Source organism: Orcinus orca, chromosome 10, assembly GCF_937001465.1.
Source record: "Orcinus orca chromosome 10, mOrcOrc1.1, whole genome shotgun sequence".
Classification (NCBI taxonomy): domain Eukaryota; kingdom Metazoa; phylum Chordata; class Mammalia; order Artiodactyla; family Delphinidae; genus Orcinus; species Orcinus orca.
In genome coordinates, this window is record NC_064568.1 from 3,477,747 (window position 1) to 3,491,083 (window position 13,337).

The 13,337-nt window shown below is 54.3% G+C and overlaps 1 protein-coding gene across 2 annotated transcripts in view; it reads left to right on the plus strand.

Moving 5' to 3' along the window:
• The window catches only part of SLC6A6 (solute carrier family 6 member 6), an 80,066-nt gene that overhangs the window by 36,585 nt on the left and 30,144 nt on the right, over positions 1–13,337 (plus strand). The window contains exons 3-5 of one of the 2 annotated variants that reach the window (XM_012538464.3): positions 2,152–2,394; positions 4,319–4,453; positions 5,495–5,729. In XM_012538464.3, the coding sequence (XP_012393918.1) occupies positions 2,166–2,394; positions 4,319–4,453; positions 5,495–5,729 (599 nt within the window). In that variant the 5' untranslated portion in view covers positions 2,152–2,165. The remainder of the gene's footprint in view (positions 1–2,151; positions 2,395–4,318; positions 4,454–5,494; positions 5,730–13,337) is intronic. The other variant, XM_049716029.1, reaches the window with a different exon arrangement.

A 13,337-nucleotide genomic window follows, 5' to 3' on the forward strand; every position in this document is an offset into this window, starting at 1 on the left:
CCATGTGAGCAGAAGCCGGACACCTCCCCCCTCCGTCTGGCTGACCTGGTGAAGTGCCTTCCGGCCCCGCGATCCAAGGAGGGCCCTGAAGGGCGGCACCAGCCCTTCTTGGAGGAGGCTCAGGGGTCATTCCCTGGAAAACATCCCCACTAGGAGGGAGTGGAGTCCCACATCCTCCAATTATGCTCCCATCCAGCCGGCCCACAATGGGCTGCTCAGATAACTATCGGGGGCTGCACGGATCAGCGCTGGAACAATGCTGGCCGCCCGGGCTATTTTTACAGCAGCCGTGCGCTCGGCAGAACCCCGCGTCGCCCCGAGGGAGCGGGCAAAGAAAGGCCTGCGGATGCCGTCGCCGGGAGACAGAGGAAGGCCCAGTGAGCCGCCCGGCGGCTCCAGGAAGCCTTTTCTTGGTCTGCTCACCGCCAGATAGCGAAACAATCGGGGTCCCCCACCCCCAGCCAGGAGAGGAAGGAGGCGTGGGGGAACAGGGGTTCTGTTGTGCTGCGTGCCTCTTCTCCTCAGAGCACGGCCCTGGAGGGCCCACTGCTGGGGTCAGGCCAGCGCGTCCCCTCGGCAGCCCTCGCCCTGCCCTGCCCCAGTGCCTCTGGGCCACACGCCGAGGACCTGCCAGTGTCATGGGGCTGGGAAGCGGCAGAGCTGGGGCTGGTACTTGGCCCCAGCTGCTTGCAGACACACTCTGGGAACCATCTACCCAGCAGTCCTTGCCTGACGACCTACTGTGCGCCAGCTCGGGGCACCGAGCCGTGGACAAGGCAGGTCCCTGTGCCACGGAGCCTCTGTTCTAGTTGTGGAGGAGACCGCTAACAAGGAAGCAAGGAAGGGATTTTCAGCTAGTGCCACTGTGACGGGAGGACTCAGACGCCCCTGGACAGGTCCAGTGAGCCGGGGTGATGGCCGCCTCTGGTCCAGCTGGAGGTCACTGTAGGGATCGTGAACCCAACGTGGCCCACCTTCCAATTTTGTAAGAAAACCTAGAAATCTCGCCTTTTCTCTGGAATCTGGTATTTCAGTGTTGGCCACTGATTTGGATCACGAAAACAAGCAGGTTGTGTTCAGAGCTGCTTAGCTATGAGTCGGTCACCTCTGCCATCATCCTTTTCATTCTGCAGGTGGGGAAACTAAGGCTCATCTGTCCTCGTGGTCCTCTGCCACGTGGGGGTAGAAAGCACCCTCTCCCACTGCGCTGGGACTTGGGATGCTCTTGCCCTCAAGGTCGAGCTGCCAGGCCGGCGAGGACTCGGGGACCTGAAGAAGTACAGAGAGCAGGGGCGCTGCGCTGGCCAGTGGCCGACCTCCTCCAAAATGGGGTCCCAGCAGGGGTGGGCTGAGGGTGACTGTGAACGGCTCCTGGGGGCTTAGAGATTTGATATCCCCTGGGGCCTCCCCTCGCGAAACCCACAGGGTAGTCAGAGGGCCAGGGCCCTGGATGATACAGGGGTCAGAGCAGGCCAGAGCATGGAGAGAGAGGGCTGGACACGTGGGGATTAACCCGCATTCTTCCATAATCCTGACCAGTGCAAATCCCTTATTTCTTATGCCGCAGAGATGTGACTGGTTAATAAGTTGCAAATCTATTTTATAAGCATCCATTTTCTGTATGTGATGGAAACTCTGTTTTCAAATATCGTTTCCATTCCAGCCTGAAACCCCATTCCTCACTTGTCTGTGTTTATCCATTCTTTAAACAGTGAGGAACGAGCACCTCCTGTGGGCCAGGTCCTGTGCTGAGCTGTGAGTGAAATGGGAGGCGTCGCTCTCTGTGCAAATCTGAAATTTGGAGATCATTTCTAGAAAATGCAGGCAGGCTGTTATTCGGAAGCTGCCCTAGACCTGCCTGGAGGGTGCTGTATTCTGCAGAGATGCTGCCAGGGCTGGGTGGCTTCATGCTTATCTCCCTGCAGGTGGAGGGTGCGGTGTGACATTCGGGGATGCCGGGCGTGGGCCCCGCTACTTCTGTTGGGAATGGCACCTGTCAGTCCCTGGATCACTAGGTCCCCCAATCACCTAGGAGGTCAGAGGAGTGGACAGACGAGGCGGCAGCAGGCCAGAGCCGGCCAGCCGGGTTGTGTTAAGACACACAGGGTGTCCCTTACCGACGCACGTTGCACTCTGTTCTGTCCCCCACAGAAAGCGAGGAGAACATGGCCACCAAGGAGAAGCTGCAGTGTCTCAAAGACTTCCACAAGGATATCCTGAAGCCATCCCCAGGGAAGAGCCCAGGCACACGGCCTGAGGATGAGGCTGAGGGGAAGCCCCCGCAGAGGGAGAAGTGGGCCAGCAAGATTGACTTTGTGCTGTCCGTGGCTGGCGGCTTCGTCGGCTTGGGCAACGTCTGGCGCTTCCCGTACCTCTGCTACAAAAATGGTGGAGGTGAGCCTGGGCTGGGCAGAGAGTGGCATTGGAGGAGAAGGGTTGAGCCAGAGCGTGGGTGGCCTCCCCATGCCTGGCTTTCCAGGCTCCCACCTTCACCTCCCCCGGGTCAGCCTGCTTAGCCCCCAGCCCACTCCTCAGAAGCAGGAGATGAGCATGACTAGGAATCAGGTGGTGTTCTGTCAGGGTCTTACTGTGTTACCTTGAGCAGATCCCTCACCCTCTCTGATCCTCCAGTTTACCATCTCTGAAGAGTGCCATGAGGCCAGGCCGGAGTCTCCCAAGCCTCAGATATTCACACGCCCCCTTTGTAAATTCCCTCACAGCTCTGCACCTCCCCACTCTTCCTTCCTTTATAACTTTTTTAACCTTTGCTTTTCTAACTTAAACCAAATGTAGTTCAAAAGCAAGCTTGGTTTCCCACCTTAAATGTAAAAAGCCAGTATCATTTGCCGTAATGGAAAGGTGGTATCCAGGAAAAAAAAATACAGTGAAGATTTTTAAAATTTTTAATTTTCACTTTTTTCCAGTTTTATTGAGATAGAATTGACATAAAACCCTGTTTTAATTTAAGGGATACAATATGATTTATGTCTATATTGAGAAATGATCACCACAGTAAGTCTAGTTAACATCCATCACCTCACATAGTTACAGATTTTTTTTTTCTTGTGATGAGAACTGTTAAGATTTTGCTGTCTTAGCAGCTTCCATTTTTTGTTTTGTTTTTTTCTGGCCACGCCGTGCGGCATGCGGAATCTTAGTTCCCTGACCAGGGATCAAACCCGTGCCCCCTGCGTTGGGAGTATGGAGTCTCAACCACTGGACCGCCAGGAAGTCCCTTAGCAACTTTCAAATGCACAGTCCAATATGTTGTTACTGGAGTCACGATGCTATACATGACACGCCCAGGACCAATTTATCTTATAACTGGAAGTTTGTCCCTTTAGACCCCTTCACTTAGGTGAAGGTGTTTTTTAAGTGTACAGTCTCTGTTTGGTCAGCTGGTTAGTTGGTTGGTCTGAGTTTTTTGGGTTTTGTTTTTTTACCTGTTGAAGGCTCTGAGCTAGAATCCTCTCCTGTTGGAGAAGTTCAAGTTGGTCAGACACGATGGAGACTTTCTTGCTGACACAGTAAGAACTGGTAGTAAGAACTCACTCCCAGCTCCTCGTGGCGGCCCATGGCCAAGGGCTGGCGCTCCGGCAGAGCCGGGCATGCGCGAGCTGCTCCCGTCAGGAGAACCACCTTTCGGGAAATTCTGCCTTCGAGCCTGATTACTTAACCTTTTGTAGGTCTCAGGTGCCTCTGGGACTCTGATGAGTACCCTACACGCTCCCCAGAACAAAGTACATACACATAGACCCAAGTTGCCCACAGTTTCAAAGGGTTTATGGACCCGCTGAAGCCATTAGTGGACACCAGGTAGGAACCCTTGCCCAATTCTTTGCCCCTCCCTCGTCCCCTGGCTCCCACCCCCGGCTGGAGAGGCCCACCTCTCGCTTCCCATCACCCTTCCTAACAAGTTCTTCTCAGCTTCCTGCCCTGGGGGCCGGGGAAGGCTAGCTGAAGGCGTCAACGAGGCCCGTTTGAAACGGGTGTTAAGGGCTGAGCATTCCTTCTTCGGGTGGACGGATGTGGGGAAGGCAGGCAGGTGGGCAGGCACCGCAGCTTAAACAAAGGCTCAGGGACTTCAAGAACCTGGTAGATTTGCAGAAGGCAAGAGGGCACCCAGGAAGGGTGATGCCGGCTGGACAGGTGGGCAGGACCCGGAGAGGTTTCAGCCAGGTCCAGGAGTTTGGCCTTTACCCTCATGTCCCTCACCCATGCCCTCTGATTCCATTGGCCGGGAGGGCTTGGGAAGGAGACCTACAGCCTCGGCCCCGTGACAGCCGCCGCGCCTCACCCCACTCTTCTCTCTCTGCAGGTGCATTTCTCATACCATATTTCATTTTCCTGTTTGGGGGCGGCCTGCCTGTGTTTTTCCTGGAGGTAATCATAGGCCAGTACACCTCTGAAGGGGGCATCACCTGCTGGGAAAAGATCTGCCCCTTGTTTGCCGGTGAGTGTGGGACAAAGGTCACCTGGGGCCTGGTGTTCATCGGTTCAGCAAATTTTTATTGAACACCTACTGTTTGCCAGGTACAATGGAGCCTCATGCAGGCCGCGTGGCACCGTGCCTGACGCAGGTCACGCCAGCACCTTGTACACGTGATGCTGCTGCTCGTTCCACACAGCTGTTCCCGCCTCTCTGGGTTGTTAAAGGATAAGGGAGCCAGTAGCTTCTAAGCAGCAGAGGGTAGAAGAGAAGCCTTTCAGGAACCGTTCTGTCTGGCTTCAAGTCCCAATTCCTCGTTTTGCTAATTCTCGTGACTTTGGGAAAGTCACTTAATCTCTTTGTGCCTCAGTTTCCACAACTGTAACATGGAAATAACATGCTTACTTCAAGGATTGCTATGAAGACAAAACGACATAGCCATGTAAAAGTGCTTTGTACACATAGTAAGCCTCAAACCAGTGGTAGCTTTATTATTATTATAACATTTAGTCCTGTGCCTAGTTCCTAGTATGCCCTCATAAGATAATACTGTCATGATTATAATTGGCAGGGGTGGGAGAATGTGTGAGTCTGTTCACTCAGTCATCCGTGTAAATCTACCCATCCATCTATCCATTAAACCTTTCTTTCATTAAACTAGTCAATAGTTAGGCAATCCATCTATCCATCCAACCATCCTCCATCTACCCATCCACTCATTCATCCGTCCGTTCACCTACCTAACCTTCCCTTCAACCACCATCCATACATCCATCCAACAGAGTGAATATCCATCATTCCAACATCCATCCATCCATCTATCCATCAATCTATCCCTCTTTCATATATCCTTCGATTCATCCAACTATCTGATTTATCTAAGCACCCATTCCTTCACCTATCCATCCATCCAGTCATCCATTCATCCTACAGATATTTGCTGGTCACTGTTGAAGGGCCCCTTCTGGCCCCAGGCCTGCAGATTCCAGGGTTTTCTGGTTGGGGGTGTGGCTGTGGTGGGTCTGGCCTCCCTCTGATGCTCGTCTCGCTTATCCACACTTGCAGGCATCGGCTATGCCTCCATTGTGATTGTGTCCCTCCTGAACATATACTACATCATCATCCTGGCCTGGGCCACGTACTACCTGTTCCAGTCCTTCCAGTCGGAGCTCCCCTGGGCAAACTGCAACCACAGCTGGAACACGCCCCAGTGCTTGGAAGACACCTTGCGCAGGAACAAGAGCCTGTGGATCTCCCTCAGCACCACCAACTTCACCTCCCCCGTCACCGAGTTCTGGGAGTAAGGCTGGCCTCGCGGAGGACGGAGGGGGCAGGGGAGGAGGCAGTGGACAGCCCACTCCCTCGTCTTCTCCCCAGGGATACGGGAGCCACTCTCTTGGGGCGGGGTGGGCGGAAGGAGGGGTACAGATCTGGAGATAAATCCATGCCTTTGGTCTCAGACAGGCCTGGACTCGAACCTCAGTTCTGCCATTTTACTGGCTGTTTGACCTCCAGCAAGTCACTGCCCCTTTCTGAGCCTCAGTTTCTTTAACTGTCAAATGAGGGGAATGAATCGTTCCTACACCCATGGGATCTCTGTGAGGATTGTTTCCCAAAGGCAGGTATATGTTCTTATGTTGTCTGAAAATGATATAGTTTTCTTAATGTATTTTAGAAAAAATATAGTTAGCACATCAAACCTGTTTTTGCACAGAGAAAAATGCATATATGAAGCTGAAGTAGTTACTCAAGTCAAGAGGTGAGTAGCTAGCGTGAAAAATATGTTCAGTTAGCATTTGCCGGGTAACACCCATCCCCACATTCAAGCAGCCATTTATTTTACTTGGCTCACGGCTCTGCTGTTTGGCAGTTTGGGCTGAGCTTGGCTGGGCAGTTCTGGTCTTTGCTGGGTTTCCTCGATAGTAGGTCAGCTGTAGGGCACCAGGGTAGCTCTTCCGGAAGTTGGCTGGCTATTGGCTGGGGTGCCACAGGCAACTGGTCCCTATGGTCTCATTACCCTGCAGGCTAGCCTGGGCTTGTTCCTACGTGGCTCAGCATTCCAAAAACAACAGATGGGGAAGTCCCAGCGCAGGAGCACTTTTCAAGCCTCTGTTTGCACCATTTTTGTTAATGTCTCCTTGGCCAAAAACAACCACAAGACTCAGACTCAAGAGGTGGGGAAATAGGCTCTGTCTCTTTATGAGAGGAATGGAGAATTATGGGCATTTTTGCAGTTTTCCACAATAGAGTCAGTAACTGCTGAAGTATACACATAGACCAAACATCAGAAAGGCAGAACATGGAGGCCTGAAGTTTGGGTAGCTCTTAGCTGACATACCGGGAAGTCCTTCTAACACAGTGCTTGGAGATGAATCAAAAATGTATTAGTGCATTGCTTTTCCTGCTCTCCATGAGCTATTAAATTGACTGCTCAGTAGTCCCTTCGATCCTGGAAATAACAGGTGAGGCCTTGCGTGGGGTTGAGAGCCAGGGGCAGGGGACGGTGTTAAGGAAGGGGGCGGCCCCTCATGATCGCAAGATGAGACTCCCTCTCTTTTGTGTGTGGATTTGCTGCTTCAAGGTGTCTCTCCCCCTCTTAGAACCTGGCCCAGGAGCAGGCCCACAGAAGAGGGAGTTCACTGCTGGCTGGTCCCAGCCAAGCGTTAGGACCAGGGCTGGGGAATCTTAGGCCAGAAAGGTCCAGTCGGCCTCACCCAGGTGGTCCACGTCCGTCTCCTGACACGCGGGCCTTCAGTATGTGCTCACGAGTACCCGGGCTCCTGGAACTGGGGCTCTTTTCCATGGACATATTTCCCTCTTGCAGACAAAAACCATTACAGACACATCCCCCCCCCTTGCTCCCCACCCTCTGGACAGCTGAGTTTATAGACAAAGAAATGCAGGTACTTCATTCTTCTCACTTGAATGGGGCCCGAGACCACAGCCCTGTCCGTTCTTTGCCGTGCCTGGCACAGCCTGACCACCTAGGGCCCTGGCACTCACCCGGCTACTCAGGTGCCCACCGGGGCCTCGTTGCCTCAGGCATGGTTTGGCTACCTGGGTTGAAACCCTTGTTCTGCCATTTCTAACTCAGGCAGGTGCCTTTTCCTCTCTGGGCCTCAGGGTCCTCAGCTATACTTGGGGAGATCATAACCCTGCCCTCCTAGGGTTGTAGGGCCGCCCTAATGGAACAAGTTCATGTATGGCCAGCCCTGAGAGCCTGCTTGATAAATGTGGGCCATTACTCCTAATTTAGTGTCCTCATTGTGGATAAAACTGCCCCCTGGGGACATTTGAAACTCAACTTCAGAGGGACTAAGAATGGCCCATTCTCAGGTGCCCGTATGGTCCCGCTATTACAAAGGGGCTGTGCCCTGTATCTCAGGCCCGAGGGCTCTTGGGAAGGAGCTCACGTGAGCCGGGAGGTCCATACCTGTGCCTCCTCTCCTGCCTGTCCCCCAGCCTGGGCCCTCCTGGGGGGTTCTAGGCCTCCTGCCTTCCAGAACCCCCGTTCTGAGTGCCCGAGCTCCCTTTCCTGAGCCAGAAGACATTGACAGGATTTATCTTTGGAAACATCCTGGTCCTGCAGTCACCTTCCCAATCCTCACATGGTCCACATAGACTCGCCCAGTCCAGAGAATGTCGGCCGCCCGCCTGGCCGCCCCTCCCGCTCTAGCCTTCGCACCCTCCCCTGGGCCCCGGCAGGGTTCTGTGAGCCCACCTGAACATTCACGCATAACCTTCCCTCTTTAGAAGCCTAGGGAGGACTGGGGTCCACAGAGGAGAGGAGAGGACCTTCCTGCCACCCGTGAGAGTGGAGAGGCTGAGGCCACCTGCCTTCAAGGGCCTTCCCTTCTCTTGGGCATGAAAGAGGGGGAGGGAACGAGAACTCGTGTGGAATAACTGACTCCCGTGAGCATCGTCCCAGGGACTTGCCCCTGTCATTTCGTCCCATCTTTGCAGAGGCCCTTTAAGTAGGGAACATATCTAAGAATCATCCCAAACTCCTTTCTGCCTCAAACCCCACATCCAATTCGCCGGTCCTCTTGGCTCTCTGTTTAAAGCATATCCAGAGCCTAGCCCCCCTCCCCACTTGCACTGCTGCCCTTCCCCCACAGGACCCCCTCATCCCTCTCCCGGACCCAGCATGGCCTCTTATTGCTCTCTCCACCTTACCTTTGCATCTCTGCAGTCAGCTGTGAATCCAAACACGTCATTTCTCGGCTTAGAACCCTCTCGTGGCTTTTTCCATGATCATCATCTTGCCCAGCCAGGGAGGATTAAGTGAGTGTTTCAGCACTGAGTAAGTGCTCACTGAGTGCTGATTCTTATTCATTCCATGTTTGCATCCACCTGGCTGTGTAGCTTGGAGCAACAAGTCACTACCCTTCTGGCCTCATTTCCCAATCTGCAAATGGAGGGGCCATGTGCGCTGGGCTTTGGGGGATGAGTAGGAGGTCACTAGGCTGGAAAAGAGAGAGGGAAAGACATCCTGGACAGAAGGAACAGCCATGCTGAGGCTCAGCGTTCGTAAAACACATGAGTAGCAGTGAGTCATTGGTTTGGCCGGAGGATAGGACACATGGGGCCAGGGAGAAGGATGGAGGCCTTGGATGTTAGGCAGATAAATTTGGGCTTTGTTCTCTAAGAGAGGGAGCCACGGAAGCTAAGGAGGAGGGAAGGGGAGTCATGGGATTGAATTTGTGTTTTCTAGACTTACTCAAGGAACACACTGGTGAGAGAGAGGCTGGGACATATATTAAGTGCCTACTGTATACAGAGCCTCAGAGGGCTCAGCCCTCAGTATGTGGGTTCCCTTTAAGGTGACACTTAGCTTATATGAGTTCCCCTGAAAATAGCCACCAGCCCAGCAGTGACTAACTCTGGGATCTCCACTGAGGGAGAATTGCTGGGAATTGACTGAGGTGTCGCTGGCCGGTACCCACTGGGCTGCTGAGCAGTAAGCATCCTCTCCAGGCTGGTCTCCGGGCCCCTCGAGCCAAAGCCCAGCCCCGGCCATCACTGGCTTCACCTCTCTCATCTGCACCAGACACGCGGGCCCCTGAGCTGGCCCTTCTTTCGGCAAAAGAGGCCTGACAGTGCTCGGGAGCTACCTGGGGTTCCAGATAACAAGACACCACAGAGCTAAGCCTTCCTCCTGGCTCTGGACAGGAAAGGCCCTGGTCGACCATCCCTACCAGCCCCTCTGCCCGCTCTGGTTTTACAAGAGGAGCTGCTGGAGAGCCACGGGCCATGCTCCTGTCTCCCAGAGCAGGGACAGTGACTCTGGCCCGGGGTCCCTGCTGCTTGGCCTCCGTGCAGTCACCACCTCTCCAGAGCTCAGAGGTAGCGTGGTCCTAACACCTCACAGCCTGGCTCAGTGTTAAAGAGCTAGAACAAGCGGTATGCTGACGATGGAGCCTCTGGGCGTGGCTTATTAGGTGGAACGCTGAGGACCAGAATGGTTAAGTGACTTACCCAAGGTTACACAGGCAGCTACACATAGCAGAGAGCTCAGCCCTGGTCTCCAGTACTGGACGCCACCTCCAGGGTCTGTGTCCCCACCGGCCATAAGTCCAGGGCAAGTCCACGGTCACAGGTAACATTGTGCCATGTGTGTGTGACCCCACTGTCAGGTTACGCATGGGGTCTTCTCTTGGCCTGGGTCCCCACGCCTACCCCGTCTGCAGCACTAAAGCACTATCAGCGGGAGCTGGTGAGATGCCCTTCTCCCTTGAAAGCCACCCGGGCCCCTGAGACAGTCATTTCACACTGGCTTTATAATTTAACTCTGAATCGCTCTGTGAGGGGGAAGCAGAGCTTCTGCCCCCAGTCAGCCTCATCCTTGCTCGCCCCTGCTCTGAGGTCACCTCAGTCCCGAGGGTCCTGCTTCGCCCTCAGCCCTGGAAGACGGGTGGGGCCAGATCTGGCTAAATGCCCTCCATCATCCTGGAGCCATGCCTTCCTCCCCGGTTCCTCCAGAGCCCCCTGGGAGCTCAGCACATATCATTAGACTTTATTAGAATCAAAGAAATGAGTCATATTTGCAAACAAGCCCTGCTCAGCCAATCTTCCCCTGCAGCTATCGGAAGGGAGAGACGGCGGAGAGAGCCCTGTGCGGCCCCATGCTTGGGGCGGATGGGCTCTTTTATAATTGTTGCCTCCGCCAGTCTCCAGGGAAGAGCCATCGCCAATAAATGGCTGGCCGGCAGTCAAAAGGAAACGATTTGGCCCACTCGGAGGACGTATTTACATCTCTGAGTGCCGGCTGGACGGCAGCGGGGCGGCCGACTCAAAACAGACGTCCAGGCGATTCTTTTTTGGATCCCACCCTGGAATGAATCATTACTATTCTTGGACAAGAATGCAGCTCACCTCTAGGTCTCCTCCTCTCTGTATGAGAGATGCAGGGAAGCCTGGGATGCTGGGGCCCCTCTCGAAGGGAAGCATGGTACCCAGTGCATGGGTGGCTGCTCCCCAGGGTGGGATCAGAAAAAGGAACCAGGCCTAGGGTTGATTTTTTTTTTTTTTTAATCTGGGTAATTTCAGATGAATTACTGCACCTCTCTGAGCCTCAGTTTCCCCATCAACCAAATGGGTATAATTAATTTACTCAACTAATGTCTATTGAGCATTCACTGTGTGCCAGGCACTGTTCTGAATCCAGCAGTGGTCAAGAGAGACACAGGTCCTGCCTCCATGGAGATGACATTCTAGTAGGACAGACAGACATTAAACAGATGATACAAGTAAAATTGTAATATACAAGCGATGATAAGTGATGTAAAATAAAGCCAGGGCTGGGGAAGGAGAGTGACCAGGGATGCTTTTTACAGTGGGTGGCCAGGAAAGGCTGCCCTGGTGAAGTGGCATTTGAACAGAGACCTGAAGGTGGTGGGGTGGCATGTCATGTAATGAGTGGCCAAGGGAACAGCCAGTTCAAAGGTCCTGAGGCAGGAGCGTGCTGGACCTGTTCAGGAAACATTCCAGAAGCCAGTGTGGCTAAAGGAGGAGGGGAAGGGGCCACGAGGATGAGCATTGAAATGGGACCGCTACACACGGAGCTTGTCCTGGACAGGTCCCATTTATGCCTATGGTCCCAGCCTCTTATTAATAGGCACCACCCTCGCTCTTTAAGATGTCTGGGTCTGAATGATAGAGTATTTGGTCACCTTATTCAGGGAGGCAAAAAGGAATGGGGCAGGTAGGTGGGAGCCATGGGGGTTGTGGAGCAGAAGTGGGGTGTCACCTGACTTGGGTATTGCCAGATTCTGTCTTAATCAGAACAGACTGGGGGTGAGAGTGGGGGCAGGAAGACCAGTGAGGAGGCTGCTGAAACAGCCCTGGGGAGCAATGGGGCCTGGACAGGGGTGGTGGCAATGTTGGGGCGATGTGGCCAGATTTGGGGTAACTTGTGCAGCCTCCAGGCGAGGTTAGGAGGCATTGGTGAGGGGCAGTGCACCATGGCAGTCCCTCTGGGGCACAGTACTCTACAGAGTACTGAGCACTCCCACGCACCAGAGGGAGAAGGGTCAACAGATCCTGGTCTGTGCCTCGTGGCTGAGCCTGTGCAGGCCCGACAGGGAAGGGTCCTTCAAACTGGGTCCCTTCAAGAAAGGGTTCAGATGGACTCACACAGTCTCCGGCCTCCTCGGCTATCCCTGAGATGACTTTGGAAAGGATGTCGGTTACTTTGGCCCCGAGCCTACAGTGGGCTCTGTTACGACAACTGCTGTTTGATGAGACAAGTTCACTCCATTCCTAGAATGTCTGCATGGCCCCATGCAAGCATTTTTAAGAATTTAAAGTAATTTTTATAAAGGTGATATGAGCACGTTGAAAACATTCAAATAGTTTAAAAAACATATTCACTGCCAAGTGAGTCCCCGCACCACCCCCGCCCCTGCATCCCCCGGGGCAGCGACTGCACCATTGTCTTGTGTGTCCGCCAGAGTCTGCGAATCTGAGCACGTGTGCACGCCTTCCGCACAGTGAGGCAGCCTCAGCACTGTTCTCTGTTCACTTATCTCGCCCCTGGGACGTCACCCCTTATCAGCGTACAGGGAGAGTCCCGAGGTCTTAAGGGCTGCGCAACATTTCGCCAGGAGCCTGCTCAGTGCCTGCTGGGCCCCGACCCATGGCCATCTGGATGGTTTCCAGTCATTTGCTCCCTCCGACAGAGTGGAGATGAATCGCTGGGGGTGGACCCTGTCGTTGGCCACACCTGCAGATGTAACTGTAGGAGAGTCTTAGGATAGAACCCCTGGGTCACAGAAAACGTGCCTTAAACTGTCGCAGGAGGGCACCGCAAAGGGGACTGCCACCAGCAGTGGAGAAGCAAGTGCGTGACTCAGTTTCCCTCTTGTGGCCTCAGTGGCTGGTCAGCTGCCCAGAGCAAGGCCGTGTGGCAGCCTCCCGTCCATAGTGGGCACCACAGGTTTGCCCAGCACGGTGGTGAGAGAACGCAGAAGGGCACCAGTGACCTGGCGCGGGCTGGGTGTGGTCAGAATTGGGGCTCTGGGGTTTCAAGCTCTTGGCCAACTTGCCCTAAAGGAGAAAAGGAAAGGCCGTCTTGTGACTGGGCACCCCCTCGGCATTGGCTGAGCCCCTGCTGTGTGCCTGCCGTGGTGTGTCTAGAGTCTGGTAGGCAAGACAGACTCTCACCTGAGGGCGACGTCCAGTGTGAGAGGGCGGCCTGGGAGACAGAAGGACGCTGGTCGTCCGGAGCATCATGGGAAGCCTCCCTGGAAGCACGGGGATGGTGTGCCTGGCGGTGGAGCGGTGCCTACCCGACGCAGCCCATTCACAAGGAGTCCTTGGCTGCTGCCCAGCAGGCCCTGGGCTTTCATTGAAGGCGCCGAGCTCTGGAGGCTGCACAGGGAAGGGCTTTTTGTTCTAAAGCTGCTGT